Source organism: Bufo bufo, chromosome 2 (assembly GCF_905171765.1).
Source record: "Bufo bufo chromosome 2, aBufBuf1.1, whole genome shotgun sequence".
NCBI classification, from domain to species: Eukaryota; Metazoa; Chordata; class Amphibia; order Anura; family Bufonidae; genus Bufo; species Bufo bufo.
The window spans coordinates 431,374,242-431,391,308 of record NC_053390.1 but is presented as its reverse complement, the minus strand read 5'-3'; the positions used below and the strand labels follow the sequence as shown (position 1 = coordinate 431,391,308).

Sequence of the window (17,067 nt, the reverse complement as noted above, 5' to 3'; positions counted from 1 at the left end):
TCTGCCATTTTAACCCAATCAGCCTGACATAATGATCTCCAGTCTTGTGCTCGTCAACATTCTCACCTGAGTTAACAAGACGATTACTGAAATGATCTCAGCAGGTCTTTTAATGACAGCAATGAAATGCAGTGGAAAGGTTTTTTTGGGATTAAGTAAATTTTCATGGCAAAGAAGGACTATGCAATTCATCTGATCACTCTTCGTAACATTCTGGAGTATATGCAAATTGCTATTATAAAAACTTAAGCAGCAACTTTTCCAATTTCCAATATTTATGTAATTCTCAAAACTTTTGGCCACGACTGTACAGTGTTTAGTGTTAGTATATTTCTTTATCTAGACCTCCAGCAATACATAACAGCTGCCCTATATTCACCATCCTGTGGTGACTCTACTCATCTGTGCCAGTCTATACAGTAAAGTAGACAAGTGAACTGCAGACAACTGAAAGTATCGGCTTATTATGACTGCTCTAGTGCCAGAGTGAAAAATTGATATTTTCTACATATTTTGTTGTTTTATTATGTCTAATCTAATATTTTGGACTATGTACACATGGAGTTCAGTTTCTGTACAGGAAGAAATTAAAGGGAATCGGTCACCATAATCTTTGACTATTATCTGCTGTAATACATGAGTAGTACTGTGCATATGTGCACAGATCCCCATTTTTTAGATTCCTACTGCCCACCCATTCCCCCTTTGTCAGCACTCAGTGCTGCAACTTCAATACACAGTCCGGACTGCTGTGCTAACACAATGAAGAGGATTCATGTGCCCATGCACAGTAGTCCCGACAATATAGGAAAATAAAAAGTAGCAATCTGGGCTCCATATCTGCATTACTACTCATGTATAACGGCAGATAATAGTCTAAGATCGTGGTGACAGATTCTCTTTAAGCAAGAATGATAAGATTTTTTGGCAGAGTTTTCTATTCTTAGCCAGTGATCTACAATAATCTCAGCATTTGATTTACAAGCTGCATAGGATAAAATTGGATTTTGTGAGATTTTTTTTGTAAGTGCTAGAGTTTATCACTGCCTGAAGGAGACTGAAAACTCTTTATGGTTATGTTAAATACAGAGCTAAATGCATTGAACATAGTAATTGCACCAAGGATATGGGGGAGGGGGTAAAGTTGCAAGACCAGTACAAGCAGGGCTTATGTTGACAGCTTTTAAAGGTTTATAAGGATATAGTATAGTTATAGACGCATTGACGAAATATAGAAATGTCCGATTGATGCAATACTCAGCATGCAGTTATGTCTCTGGCAGGTATATAAATAATTACGGGTGTGGTCTGATTAGACAGTGGGTCTTGCCACAAGTAGGTGTAAAAGTGCCTCCCAGCTGCCCTATAAAAAGGATCTCAGAGGCTACTTTTGGGTAGTGTACCTGTTGGTGAAAAATAGTTGGCTACTAGACATGTCTCTGCGACACACTCAAAGACATTTTGCCCAATTGACAGACTGAGAGGGGGCACACCATTGAACTGGGAGAAGCGGAATGGTTGTTTTGATGAATAGCCAGTCATCTAGCCCGTTCTACCCAGTCAGGAGGTGTTGGGAGCAGTGGTTACTAGGGATGAGCGAACCCAAACTTCACAGGTTCGGGCTCAGTGTTCAGGTGGTGTTGGAATTCCGTTATATCGGAATTCGTAGACGGAATGCAAAACGGAAGCCTTTAAGAGGCATTCAGTTTTGATCCATTATAATAGAAGTCTATGGCCAAGCATAATGGATACGTCCATTATATAGGATGGAAAACAAAACAACGGAAACCAGACAGATCCGTTATACTTGGCCATAGACTTTTATTATGACAGATCAAAACGGAATGCCTCTTAAAGGCTTCCACGCATTCCATCTACGAATCCCGTTATAATGGAATCCATAACGGAATTCCTACACCACCCGAACTCCAACCTGTAAAGTTCGAGTTCACACAAATACCGACAGACCACCAAAGGATCCTTTATCCGCCAACTAGCATGAGCGGCTCCCACAGTTTTGTTGTCCACCAACCAGACACAAGTGGCACCTTCATTACACAGTGTAAACTTAAAAGGCAGGTTAAAACATTGGTTTCATTTACTCATTGAAGCTACTTCTAAAACTGTAGCAGTTCTTTGGAGTTTTTCCGTTCATTAGTCAAATCTCGACAAACCTCATCAGTCTGTACATAACACTGAAGTTCCTCATTACTGGTTAACATTAATGAGGATCTTCAGTGTTTGTACGGACTGATGTGGTTTTTCGTGATTTGCATAATGAATGGAAAAATTCCAAAGAACTGCTACAGTTTCATGAGTAGCTTGAAGGAGTAAATGAGACCTGTGTTTTAACTTTCCTTTTAAGATTATTAATGGAGACATTGAAAGTGTGGTGGACTCAATCAAGCAAGTTGGGCGGATTAAAAATATTTGGATCGGGTGCACAGAGAGACAGAAGTTAATTACCTACATTACACACTCCTGTCTCTACCTGGACCATTTCTAAGCACTTAGCAGAACAAAACTTGTGGGGTCATTTATCAAACTGGTGTAAAGTAGAACTGGCTTAGTTGCCAATAGCAACCAGATTCCTCCTTTCATTTTCCAAAGGAGCTGTCTAAAATAAAAGGTGGAATCTGATTGGTTTCTAGGGGCAACTAAGCCAGTTCTACTTTACACCTGTTTGATAAATGACCCCATTGGTGTCTGTCACCCATAGTAGTGATACGAGGGACACTAACAGTTTGGCGATATGTGCAGGACATTTAAATTTAAGTTCCAGCACTCGTAGAATAAAATTTGTTTTTATTGTAGATCCACTAAAAAGTAAGTATGTTGTAAGTGTCCAAAAAGATGCTTACATGTTTTGGATGGAGTCTATAATCTTTACTCATAACTCCAGTTAGGATGATGGGTTTTATTACATGTTGTACATCTGTATGTGCAAACAATCAGTTAATGAATTGTTATGGTAATGTGTACACAACATGTAAAAATCATATGTAGCCTTACCTAATAGCACAAATGTCATACAAATACAGTGTGTCAATAGTGTCCATAGATGTCAATCCACATACCAAAATCCATCAGACAATCTGCTGTACTGCATCATTGGGACCTGAGGGAAGAAGTATACAGGAAAGATTATTATTATTTTTTTATATATATATATTTTTTTTATATCCACTAGGTAGACATTTAGTATGGGACTATTTAGTACTCCCTTGGATACAGAACTGTATTGGTATCTACCTTGTACATAGAGGGTGTTGAATTTTTTAAGATTCATATACCAGTACCTATCATGATTGCAGTTAAAAAGGGACTAATGTTGACAAAATTGCTGTTGTGGTATGTTAAGGCTTGTTCACACTTTATCAGCTTACTAGACCCAATATAATAATGATTTTTTTTAAATTTCTTTGCCATAGATGCTGGCCACACTCCTCGTCATACGTCAGTTCCTACAGAATGTGAAGGAAGTTGCGCAACCCCACTTGTATCAGAAAGTGCAGCAAGGAGAAATTAATCCAAGATCTATTATGCTCTTTGTCCGGTATGCATTAAGGAGGCTTGTGCAGAAGTATGCACTCCCTCAGCGGCCTGCAAGGACACCTGGGGATCCTCTAGAGCCTGGTTTTGGAAATCGGAAGAAATGCTTAAACGGAGGTTGTGGTGTGCCAGAGGAGGAGGAGGAAGGAGCCTCTGAAGAGGAGGAGTTAGAAGAAGAAAGCATTATGGATTGTGGACTGAAACTGAAGAGGGTTAGCTTTTTAGAAAAAGAGGGAAGGCGTGTGGAAGAGTGCATATTGTCTCAGCAGGATGATGATATTGGCTTTTTACAGGAAGGGAGTCCTACTCTTGTGGAGAAAGGCAGTGACCCAGCATCGGTTTTCCAGTTAGAAGATGATGAAGATGATGAGAGAGAGGTTAGTGGGGAGCTGCAAGATATTGAGGAACCGGAAGCTGCTGTAAAGCTAAGGCCACATAAAAGAAGAAAGAAGAGGCTTAATGTTGAGCAGATGTTGAGCAGGGAAGGCGATGAAGAAGAAGAAGAAAATGTAAGGAAGCATAAAAGAGAATCCTGGATGGACCCTCCAGAAGACCATTGTACTACAAAGCTCACACAAGCAGAGGTTGAAAGTTGCATGAAGAAGTATGAGGTAAGACTTGGTGAGGCCACATTATATGAGAATAAAAGCACGCATCCAGCGCTTACGTTTGTCCTAACCCAGATAATGCCACCCCATGACCACTTGCAACACTACTAAATAGTGACTGAATAATAATGCCCTACTACTACTAAATAAACATACTGTATAAAGACTACTTTTAGCCCATACAGTAGTAGTTAGGTTAACAAGTGCTTTGCTGACCATTTAACCACTTCCCAACTGCCCATAGACTATAAACCTCCTGGGTGGTCGGGTTTATTTCTGAATAGATGTTCTGGAACGTCTTTTCAGAGATTGCAGCTGCACGCTAATCGTGTAACTGCTGTGCTGGGGCCCGCTGTCAGTGACAGCAGGGCTCCCCATAAAGAAGGCAATGACCGTTCCTGTGTGTCCATGCCTTCTAGATCACTGTATGAGCGCTGTGTATACAGCAAGGAAGCGCTATGCCACTTCCTGCTCCAGCCTGGTGGCCATGTGACCGCCGGGGCCAGGGGAGTGCAGGAGCTGTTTGGTCCTTCTGAGACCGCGATCAGCCCTGCACTGAGGCTGTACAGCACTGTATTATGCAGTACAGCCTCTCTGGGGAGTGTATTCCCCCTGTAACTGGGGCTACTATGTAAGCCCCAGCTACAGGAGAAATCAATATTAAAAAAATAAGTGATTTTAATGGTACCATTTTTGGGTACATATGACTTTTTGATCGCTTTTTATTTAATTTTTTATGAGTGGAAGTGGGCTAATATTGCAATTCTGCCATTTTTTATTTTTTTTTTATTTTGTATGGGGTTTTCCATGTGGTATATTTGATAAGATAATTGTATTCTGTAGGTTGATACGGTTATGGTGATACCAAATTTATATCGTTTTATTCATGGTATACCCCTTTTATATCATAAAATCACTTTTCGTTAAACTTTTTTTTTTTTGCATCACCAAATCAAAGATCCAGAACTTAGATTTTTCCATCAATGTAAATGTGTCGTAGCTTGTTTTTTTGCAAGACAGGCTGTAATTTATGCCGGTACAATTTTGGGGTCTATATGACTTTTTGAGCGTGAAGTGGGCAAAAATTGCATTTTTGGCAGTGTTTTTTATGGGGTTCTCCATGTGGTATATTTGATATGATAATTTTATTCTGTGGGTTGATACGGTTATGGCGACACCAAATTTTTTTTTTTTTTTCATGTTCTACCAGTTTTATATCATAAAATCACTTTTTGTTAAACTTTTTTTTGCATTAGCAAAATCTAAGACCCATAACTTATTTATTTTCCTGTCAAAATAGTTGTATGAGGGCTTATTTTTTGCAGGATGGGCTGTAGTTTTTATTGGTATCGGTTTTTGGGATGCATATGACATTTTGATCGCTTTTTAAAATGATCATTGTTTTTTATTTTTATTTTGTACAGCATTCACGACGCAAGATTAGTACCATGATCAATTTATTTATTTTTCCTTTTTTTTATTTTCACAATTATTTTTTAATTTTTTATCAAGTCCCACTTGGATCTTGAAGATCCACTGGGGCTGATGGCTGTACTATACTTTGCAATGCTCTTGCATTGCAAAGTATAATACTATCAGTTTTAGGGTCCATTCACACGTCCGTGTGTGTTTTGAAAATCCAAAGATCCGCGGATCCGCAAAACACTGACATCGGTGATTTGCGGACCGCACATCGCCGGCACTCAATAGAAAATGCCTAATCTTGTCCGCAATTGCGGACAAGAATAGGACATGTTCTATTTTTTTCGGGAACGGAATTGCGGACCCGGAAATGAATGGGTCCGCAATTCCGTTCCACGAAATTGTGGACGTGTGAATGGATTCTTACACTGATAGATGGCAACACTGACCGCATCATCTCAGGGGTTACAGTAGTGTCGGCATACAGCTGACACTCACTGCTGATGACTGGGGCTCAGGAACGGACCCGCCATCATCACAAATAGCAGGGGGGCGCACCAGGGGCAGGGGGGGCAAATGAGGGCAGGGCTGGCATGGAGTAAACGCGGCCGGCACGTATGGAGCACGGCTGACACAGATGGGGCACCTAGACAGCAGGGAGCAGCAGACAGGACACATAGGGGCAGAAAGCGAGGCATGGAGCAGCAAGTGCCCGATTTCAGGCTCCGATCTGCAGAGTGCAGATCAGAGCCTGAAACTGGCACTTTTACACTGCCGCGATCCGATTGCTTAGTCTGCACAGACTAACCAAATCTGAGCGATCGCTGGCAATTGACCGCTCTAATTGGTCCTTTGCCGGCTTTACCAGACTCTACACTGTCCCTGACCATAGCAGTAAAGGAGTAGAAGCTTTAATCCAAGCTCTTTACAGTGCTTGGATTAAAGAGCTGCCATAACGTTTATATACGTGCTATCTGCACTGGGCATGTGCAGATAGCACATGTTCAGCCGCAAAAAGTGTTTTATAAAAAATAAAAAATAAATCACATGTAAAAAAAATTTTTTTTTCCTTAAAGGGAGTCTGTCATAAGCATTTCACTTTTTTAACCCTTCCCATAGCTCCCTAGCATGCTTACATTTAATAAAAACGTAACCTCTGGCATCAATCCTGGACTTGTAGAACCATCAAAAACTATCTTTATAACTTATGCAAATGAGGGCTCGCAAGTGCCCAGGGGCGGCGTTACACTCGTAGGTGCCCTGCTTGCTCAGCCTTTTCATTGCCTCCCCCCGCCCCTTCCTACCTTCTGACCGCCTTTCTACTAACTTGTTATTCCGCCGAGATCCCGCGCCTGCGCAGTCAGTCCGTCAGCCGGCGCATGCGCACTGCGATGCCCATTCCTTGTACGGCATCACAGTAACTATTGCGCATGCGCCAGCTAATGGCGCGAAGCCGGCGCATGCACATTAATTACTGTGATGCCATACAAGGAATGGGCATCGCAGTGCGCATGCGCCGATGGACTGAGTGCGCAGGCGCGGGATCTCGGCGGAATAACAAGTTAGTAGAAAGGCGGTCAGAGGGAAAGGATGGGCGGGCGGAGGGTAGGAAGGGGCGGGGGGACGCAATGAAAAGGCTGAGCAAGCAGGGCACCTACGAGTGTAACGCAGCCCCTGAGCACTTGCGAGCCCTCATTTGCATAAGTTATAAAGATCGTTTTTGAGGGTTCTATAAGTCCAGGATTGATGCCAAAGGTAACGTTTTTATTAAATGTAAGCATGCTATGGAGCTATGGGAAGGGTTAAAAAAGTGAAATGCTGATGACAGACTCCCTTTAATTAAGTCATTTTTAAAGATAGAAGAAAATAAAAAAAAGATCGCTGCATCCGTAAAAACAAATATAGTGTGTTTCTAATGATGATTTTCTTACTGCATTCAGATGAGGTAAAAGTATGAAAAATGTTCTTTTTTCCTCCGTCTGTGCTATTTTCCAGTCAGGCTTGAAGTCAAGGGGGCAGCGGCCTCCTTTCTTCAAGTCAAGGTAACCGCGCCCCCTTCCCTCCCCTTTGCCTGTGACTGACAGACGGCTGTTCGGCAAAGCCAGCCGAACTCTTGTGCATAAGTGCTGTAAGTCACAGAGAAGGAGACGCAGTTTCCTTGACTTGAAGCAAGGAGGCCACTGCCCCCTTGACCTCAAGCGTGACTGGAAAATAGCGCGGACGGAGGATAAAAGAACGTTTTTCATACTTCTGCCTCATCAGAATGCAGTAAGAAAATAATCATTCGAAACTCACTGCCGGCTACTTGAAGGCTGGCGGTTTGGGGTGTTTTTTTTTTCCCGCTGACAGGTTCCCTTTAAAACCAGATAGCGACACCTATCCCTTTTTTCTAATATGTTTTTATTTGATTGTTGATATATTTTTTATTTTTTTGGGGGCTGCCATGTTGACTGAGATGTTAAAGCAGCTCTGTCACCAGATCACCCATATTAAACCAGGCACATAACCTGGTAGGGGTGATCCTGCAGTTTTAAAATGATACCTTCCTCTTCACCGTCGGCGCCACGGTTGTTGATAAAATCATACTTTTATTCCTTTGCTGGCACCAGGTTGGCGGGCTTTTTCAGTACAAGCACCGCTGTGCAACGCCTACCAACGTCTAAACGCAGAAAGCTGCCATTTTTGCCAGAAAGCTGTTGGATCCCATTATAGTCAGTGGGGATCCGGCAATTCCTGGTTATGCCGGATACAGTAACTCCCGTAGTTCCCCTGTCAGAACAGACTACCGGATTGTGAACGTAGCCTTACCGGTCATTATAATGAGATGACTGCTGAAAAGTTTATCTGTACAGGCCAAGAAGTGGCATCTATTATTAGGCTTAGTGGCGAGTGCAGAAACTGCAGGATTTAGGATATTTTTCGATGGCATATTCCCTTTAAAGCTAAACCAGATTTTTCAAACATTGTGCAACATTTGATAAATTCAGACCAAATTATGCCAATGCAGACTCCTGTAAAACTGATTTCAAACTTTCCACTCATGATAAACCCCTCTCCCTCCCCCTTTGTTTTTCCTAAAAACACCTTTTGGGGACATTTATTAAGACCAGGAGCTGGTGTGCTCCAAACGTTGGGACTTTTTATGCCATTTAATGGGTGTTGTACAGGGGATGATAAATGTCCTTGTATGTGTGAAACAACCTTTTATTCCTTTCTCCTTTCATTAAGCATTGCATACACTTTTATTTGTTTTAATTCAGTTTTTTAGTGTTTACTCTTTTTCTTTTCTATAAATCACAGTCTTACTGCTAGCAGGATTTCTGCTTTCAGCAATTGTAAACTTGAAACTTTTTTTCTGATGTTATAGCGATGCCCTCTAGTGGTGTCCATCTTTAAACCCTGTGCATTTGGGTTGTTGGACTGTATAATTATATGACTAGTATGCTGCATTTTTAGCAGTTTCCCCTTCTGCAGACTACATCTATAATTCTCAGCAGTCTGCTCTGGTTTCTGACTGTGTTTCTCTGTTTATCGCTTACTGCAGATCACTCCCCCTCTACTCTCCAAAGACTTAGTTACATTATTACATATGCTGAAAAAAGACACAGATCTGTCAAGTTCAGCCTTTCTTCTCCTTTATGCCATACTAGTTATTAGATTAATTATGTGTTCTTCATTGTTTTCTGGTGTCGTATAACGTTATCTCACAAATGTGTTATATGTGGATATGTCTTTCCCCTAGGATACCTTCCAAGACTATCAAGAAATGTTTGTGCAGTTTGGCTATGTGGTCCTCTTCTCATCTGCTTTTCCCCTCGCAGCCGTGTGTGCCCTTGTCAATAACATTATTGAAATCCGCAGTGATGCCTTCAAGCTGTGCAGTGGACTTCAGAGACCATTTGGTCGCCGTGTGGATGGTATAGGACAGTGGCAAGTAAGGAGCTGGTGGGTGTGGACAACAGCAAGAGATTTCTAAAGAAAGGGGTTTGATGTCCTTTTACTAGTACTAGAATGGGCAAGTTGATGTGCTATAGCTTTATTTACAGTAATGGCATTATTCAGTGGGTTATAACTAAATATCTGTTTAAAAAAAACTGCAAAAACAAAGTCTTTGTTCAACAAAGATTATGGTTATGTTTGAGGGTAAGGTTTGTGTCTTTCTCTTGCAGAATGTGATGGAAGCAATGGGTGTCATTGCCATTATTGTGAATTGTTACCTGATTGGACAGTGTGGGCAGCTTCAGAGATTAATACCATGGCTTGGTCCTGAATCTGCCATCATATTTATTGTTGTCTTAGAGGTATGTAACCATGTCTTATGTGCCTAATGGGAATACAAAAGGTAGATATCTTGTAATCCTAAACAAATGCAGCATATTCAGTCACTTGTTGAAAAAGGTTGTCAAGCCCCTTGAAATTAGTTTTAGTAAAACTTAGAATGGTATAAAATATCTGCTATAATACGTGAGTATTATCATTATTATTTACTTTAAAGCACCATTTAAAGGGTTCTCTAGGACTTAAGTATTGATTACGTATCCGTAGGAGGCAGGTCTGACTCCCAGCACTTGACCGATAAGCTGTCTACAGGAGCTCGGGCACTGGAACCACTACACAGATCTGTCCACTGTGTAGTAGCCATGTCTGGTTACTGCAGCACTACTCCCATTCACTTGAATGTGAGCAGCACTGCATATTGCCCAACATGGTGGAAAGAGCTAGGTAGTACCGGTGCCTGGTTCTAGTGCTGAAGCCCTTTCCTTGAAGCTAATTGGCAAGGGTCTGACTCCCAGCACCCTGCCAATCTGATGTTGATGACCTATCCTAAGGATACGTCATTCATACTTAAGTTTTGGAATGCTCCTTTAATTACAGTGCACTGTTAATATGAAATGGTTTACATACATAGTATAATACAAAAACAAGTACACTAAACATGAGTGATAGACTGGTACAGAGGGAAAGAGGACTCTGCCTGTGAGGGTTTACAATCTCCACGGGAGTGGGAAATAGGTGACTGTGTAAGCTCAGATAGTATTGTAGTGGCATCAGGGTTTATTGTAGGCTTTCCTGAAGAGATGGGTTTTCAGGTTGCTTTTGAAGGTTTGGATGTTTGAAATTCTGTATGACCCCACATGAGTTTCAGAGTGTGGTTGATGCATGGGAGAAATCGTGTGTGAGGAGCAGACAAGTGGAAACCAAAGAGGTTGTGGAAAGATCAATTAGGTGCTGAGAGGTTGTGGGAAATTCGTTCAGATATGTATGGAGAAGAGAGGTTGTGGATGGACTTGTATGTTGTAGTTAATATTTAGTACTGAGTTTGCTGGGTAACGAGGAGCCAGTGAAAGATTGGCAGAAGGAAGAGGAGAAAGAGAAACGAGTGGAGAGATAGATTAACCAGGCACCAGAGTTGAGGATGGATTGAAGCGGCACACAGAAGTTATATGTGAGGCCACAGAGAAGGATGTTGCAGTAGTCTAGATGGGAAATGATGAGGGCATGCACTAGCTTTTTTTGTTGACTTGGTTACATACTCTACATGTATATCACATGTTGCTAAAGGGTCAGAAATATGTACACTTCTGGTTTATATTAAAGGGTTTGGCCACTATTGATGAATAGGTTTGTAAAATGACTGTATGACACTTACTAATATACCCTTTACTGAAATGTTATGCCAATTTCAATATTTCATAAGGTATGCCCCCTTGTCTTTTGTGATGTCTACACAGAGGTCTTGTCCATAAAATGGCTGCTAATGAAGGGTCATATGACCAGGCAAATCCCTCCATGTGATGTCTCCTCCATTCAAATACACTGCACCTGTAATCTACGCTTCCCTACTGGGCAACAGAGTAGCTAAAGCCTCATGGGCCCTGGTGCAAGAGTTCAGCTTGGGCCCCCCTTCTCTCAGTGCTTTGTGGCCAGGGGCAGGGAGCCACATAGCCTTTGTGCTGCCTGAGGTAACCACCCCTTGCCAAATTCTTGACCTAACCCCTTCCCTCCAGCAAGAGGTGTAACTGGACCTGCATGCATTTTCTAGAATACCAGTGTGTTCTTATGTGGTACAAGGGTCTCTGGGCCCCCTCAGGCTCCTGGGCCCAGTAGTGACTGCTACCTCTACACCCCCTATATAGCTCCGCCCTTTTTACTGGGAGTTTAGTACAGATGCAGTGTGTATCAATGGCAGAGGCTGAGGGATGTGTCCAGTGACATTACCCTCCATCAGCGGCCATCTTATGGACAGGACCTCTATGTGGACAGCACAGAAGATTTGCCTAACAAAAGAGCATGGCTTATGAAATATAGCAAACGGCACATACGGTAATATCAGCAAAGACTATATTAGTAAGTGCCATATAGTCATCTTACATACACATTGGTCACAAGCAGCCAAAAAGTGGCCAACCACTTTAAATACTGCAAGTGTTTGCATGCCACACAGTCCACTGTGACTAATAAACAATGAATGATGCTATATTGTATCCAAGGCTATAAAAGGAGATATGTCATCAAACAATTTTGCTGAGTTTAAGGACAATAGTATGAGGACAGGTCCACTTTCCTATTCACCAGAACAGCATAAAACACACTGTGCTGTTTTACTAATGGAAATTTTAAAAGAATACAGCAGACTCATAGTTATATAGGTGAAAATGATAACGGACTCCTTTTAACAAAAATGGGTGTGGGGAAGCACTGTGGCCTACTTCAAGGGTGGATTTCTACATTGTAGCCAACTAATTTTTTTTCAAGGAACTCTTTTAATTGAAAAATATCTTGCACATTTCATCTTTACACTGCTTTTACTCATTTCCGTGAAACACTGTTCCATTGTTTCCTCTTTCCAGCACTTTGCACTGCTTCTGAAGTATATTATACATGTGGTGATTCCAGACATCCCTGGGTGGGTAGCTGAAGAGATGGCAAAGTTGGAATACCAAAGGCGAGAAGCATTTAAGGTACAAAACTGAACTGTAAAAGTTATATTAATTTATATCACCAATCTTTGTGATGCTTAAACTGAGCATAGACATTTAAGAATAATTGGCCGTTTGTGTTGGCAAACACCCATATAGTGAACAAAACTACACACATGACTCTTAGGCTGCAAACCAAATTGACCAGCTTCTCAATGTGTTTTCTAATATACAGTCAGGTCCATAAATATTGGAACATCGACACAATTCTAACCTTTGTGGCTCTATACACCACCACAATGGATTTGAAATGAAAAGAACAAGATGTGCTTTAACTACAGACTGTCAGCTTTAATTTGAGGGTATTTACATCCAAATCAGGTGAATGGTGTAGGAATTACAACAGTTTGCATATGTGCCTCCCACTTGTTAAGGGACCAAAAGTAATGGGACAGAATAATGATCATAAATCAACTTTCACTTTTTAATACTTGGTTGCAAATCCTTTGCAGTCAATTACAGCCTGAAGTCTGGAACGCATAGATATCACCAGACGCTGGGTTTCATCCCTGGTGATGCTCTGCCAGGCCTCTACTGCAACTGTCTACAGTTCCTGCTTGTTCTTGGGGCATTTTCCCTTCAGTCTTGTCTTCAGCAAATGAAATGCATGCTCAATCGGATTCAGGTCAAGTGATTGACTTGGCCATTGCATAACATTCCACTTCTTTCCCTTAAACTCTTTGGTTGCTTTTGCAGTATGCTTTGGGTCATTGTCCATCTGCACTGTGAAGCGCCGTCCAATGAGTTCTGAAGCATTTGGCTGAATATGAGCAGATAATATTGCCCGAAACACTTCAGAATTCATCCTGCTGCTTTAGTCAGCCGTCACATCATCAATAAATACAAGAGAACCAGTTCCATTGGCAGCCATACATGCCCACGCCATGACAATACCACCACCATGCTTCACTGATGAAGTGGTATGCTTAGGATCATGAGCAGTTCCTTTCCTTCTACATACTCTTGTCTGCCCATCACTCTGGTACAAGTTGATTATGGTCTCATCTGTCCATAGGATGTTGTTTCAGAACTGTGAAGGCTTTTTAGATGTCGTTTGGCAAACTCTCTAATCTGGCCTTCCTGTTTTTGAGGCTCACCAATGGTTTACATCTTGTGGTGAACCCTCTGTATTCACTCTGGTGAAGTCTTCTCTTGATTGTTGACTCTGACACACATACACCTACCTCCTGGAGAGTGTTCTTGATCTGGCCAACTGTTGTGAAGGGTGTTTCTTCACCAGGGAAATAATTCTTCGGTCATCCACCACAGTTGTTTTCCGTGGTCTTCCGGGTCTTTTGGTGTTGCTGAGCTCACCGGTGCATTCCTTCTTTTTAAGAATGTTCCTAACAGTTGTTTTGGCCACGCCTAATGTTTTTGCAATCTCTCTGATGGGTTTGTTTTGTTTTTCAGCCTAATGATGGCTTGCTTCACTGATAGTGACAGCTCTTTGGATCTCATCTTGAGAGTTGACGGCAACAGATTCCAAATGCAAATGGCATACTTGAAATGAACTCTGGACCCTTTTATCTGCTCATTGTAATTGGGATAATGAGGGAATAACACACACCTGGCCATGGAACAGATGAGAAGGCAATTGTCCCATTACTTTTGGCCCCTTAACAAGTGGGAGGCACATATGCAAACTGTTGTAATTCCTACACCGTTCACCTGATTTGGATGTAAATGCCCTCAAATTAAAGCTGACAGTCTGCAGTTAAAGCACATCTTGTTCGTTTAATTTCAAATCCATTGTGGTGGTGTATAGAGCCAAAAATGTTACAATTGTTTTGATGTCCCAATACTTATGGACCTGACTGTATGGGAATGTAAACAATCATTTAAAGAAAAATGACCTTTCCACGCCTGAAACCTTTCCCCCAAAAAGTATTCTAATTTGCAAATATGCTATCACAGAGTACCACCTAAGTATAAAACATAGCCTTTATTATGCTAAGGCTATGTTTTATACTTGGGTGGTACTCTGTGACAGTGTTACTTGTAATTATACCACTTTAGGATATCTTCCCTCTGACGGGTTATTGTCTTAGCTGTGACACTCATTTACAAATATGGTCATTAATATTCAGCAGGTAACCCCATTATAAAGTGGTTGTGAATGATTCACAAAAATCCAGCCTGTAAGGTCCTATTTTTGCCATCTGTCAAAGCTGGGAGATTTTGTGTGATAGTGTCACTTGATTATTACTGGTCATTTAGCTGCTTGTAGTTTATAGTCATTATCTCTTTGCTGCAATGGAAATAAACTGTGCAGTCCTAAAATATATAGCATTCAGTTGAATTTTAGAGCACTTGCTTAAAAAGTTATGTCAATAATATAGTACATTTACCAGATATATAGTTTTGTGAGAAAAGATTCTGTAAAACGTGTAATTTATTGCTGTAAACCTCTTGCTCTTTCTGAGCTGACAGGGATTTTCCTGGAATTAAGAAAATGAAAATACTTAAATATTACTTTATTATAAATTCCCAAATACCTTTCATTAGTTATAATGGCTTGTGTCTATGGAACAATCATTAGGAGAAATAAAATGGCCACAGTCCTATTCGTGCACACAAAACCTGCCTTATCACACAGAAGTACAAGTTACTTCATAACACTGAGCTAAAGAGCTGCCTCATCCTCCTCTCTACCTGTCAGGGATTATGATCTTGAATACAGCTGATAAGAACTTTAGCTGAATCTCTGTGATAATGGAGTTCATGAGGAGACATGAAGTACAGAGAGGATGAGCAGGACAGACTGGTAATGTGGGGTTGTGGTAATAAAGACTGTATACAACTGCTGCTGCTCAGTAGCCACATCCCCCCCCCCCCCCCCACCCTTCTCTGTACTTTGTCTCCTCATGAACTCCATTCCTACAGAGATTCAGCTGAAGATCATATTAAACTGTATTCATGATCATAATCCCTGACAAAAAGAGTAGAGGAGGATGAGGCAGATATTTACCTCAGTGTTGCGAAGTAACTTGTCCTCCTGTGTGATTAGGACAGGTTTTGTGTGTACTAATAGGATGGTGGCCATTTTATTTTTCCTGATTGCTCCCTAGCCAAAGGACCCATTATAATTTAATAAAAGATATTTGGGAATATATTTATAATCAGGTAGTATTTAAGTATTTTGATTTTCTTCATTCCCAGAGAACCCCTTTAAAGGGAACCTGCCACCGGGATTTTGTGCATAGAGCTGAGGACATGGCTTGCTAGATGGCCGCTAGCACATCTGCAATATTCAGTCTCCATAGCTCTGTGTACTTTTATTGTGCAAAAAAAAAAACGATTTGATACATATGCAAATTAACCTCAGATGAGTCAGGGACAGGACTCATCTCAGGTTCATTTGCATATGTATCAAATCGTTTTTTTTACACACTAAAAGCACACAGAGCTATGGGGACTAGATATTGCGGATGTGCTAGCGGCCATCTAGCAACCCATGTCCTCAGCTCTATGCACAAAATCCCGGTGACAGGTTCCCTTTAAGGGCCTACTCGGTGATTGACAGCTTTGTTATGTAACTATTCATACAGAGACAGTTTTCAGTCACTAGAACCACCCACTGGGCTCCTAAGCATACAAAGAACAGCAAATGTAATCAATAAATTTCAAGTTATACTGAATCTGTTCCCACAAAAATATATACAGAGGCAAAAGTCTGGACACACCTTTTTAACTAGTGTAATTAGTAGAAAATTTACTTCCAATGTGTGAAAGTGTTAATTGGGAGAGAGGCTGAATTCTTTGGTGGTGGAAAAGTTTTTGCCTTCCATTTTGACATCCGCAATATTGAATTTAGCTCAGGTTATTTCAGTGGCAAGGGGGTTATGTGATATCAGTCTTGACTAGAATTTACTCTGGAAGTGTCAATTTTGACCTATCTGTACCAGTTTAAAAGTTAAGCAAGGTCAAAGTTTCCTAATGTGTTTTACGTGACATGCTCAATGTGTCCACCATTCTGCACACTGTTTAAACCAGTATTCAAGAACACGCTGAAGAAATGCAGCACTGTAGGATTTGCCATCTCAGCACTGTAGGATTTGCCATTTTAGGTGAGCCATATTGTGTATTTTTTCTGCATATACAATGCAGTTTAACCCCTTAAGGACTCAGCCCTATTTCACCTTAAGGACTTGGCCCTTTTTTTGCAAATCTGACCAGTATCACTTTAAGTGCTGATAACTTTAAAACGCTTTGACTTACCCAGGCCGTTCTGAGATAGTTTTTTCGTCACATATTGTACTTCATGACACTGCTAAAATTGGGTCAAAAAAGTTAATTTTTTTACATAAAAAAATACCAAATTTACCCAAAATTTGGAAAAATTAGCAAATTTCAAAGTTTGTTTCTCTACTTCTGTAATACATAGTAATACCCCCAAAAATTTTGATTACTTTACATTCCCCATATGTCTACTTCATGTTTGAATTATTTTGGGAATTATATTTTATTTTTTGGGGATGTTACAAGGCTTAGAAGTTTAGAAGCAA

The 17,067-nt window shown here is 40.9% G+C and overlaps 1 protein-coding gene across 3 annotated transcripts in view; it reads left to right on the top strand.

The window, feature by feature from the left end:
- Positions 1 to 17,067, top strand: part of ANO8 (anoctamin 8) — a 126,342-nt gene that overhangs the window by 96,651 nt on the left and 12,624 nt on the right. For 2 of the 3 annotated variants that reach the window (XM_040417404.1, XM_040417402.1), the window contains 4 exons: positions 3,432 to 4,163; positions 9,325 to 9,516; positions 9,752 to 9,883; positions 12,434 to 12,544. In XM_040417404.1, coding sequence (XP_040273338.1) covers positions 3,432 to 4,163; positions 9,325 to 9,516; positions 9,752 to 9,883; positions 12,434 to 12,544 — 1,167 coding nt within the window. The remainder of the gene's footprint in view (positions 1 to 3,431; positions 4,164 to 9,324; positions 9,517 to 9,751; positions 9,884 to 12,433; positions 12,545 to 17,067) is intronic. The other variant, XM_040417403.1, reaches the window with a different exon arrangement.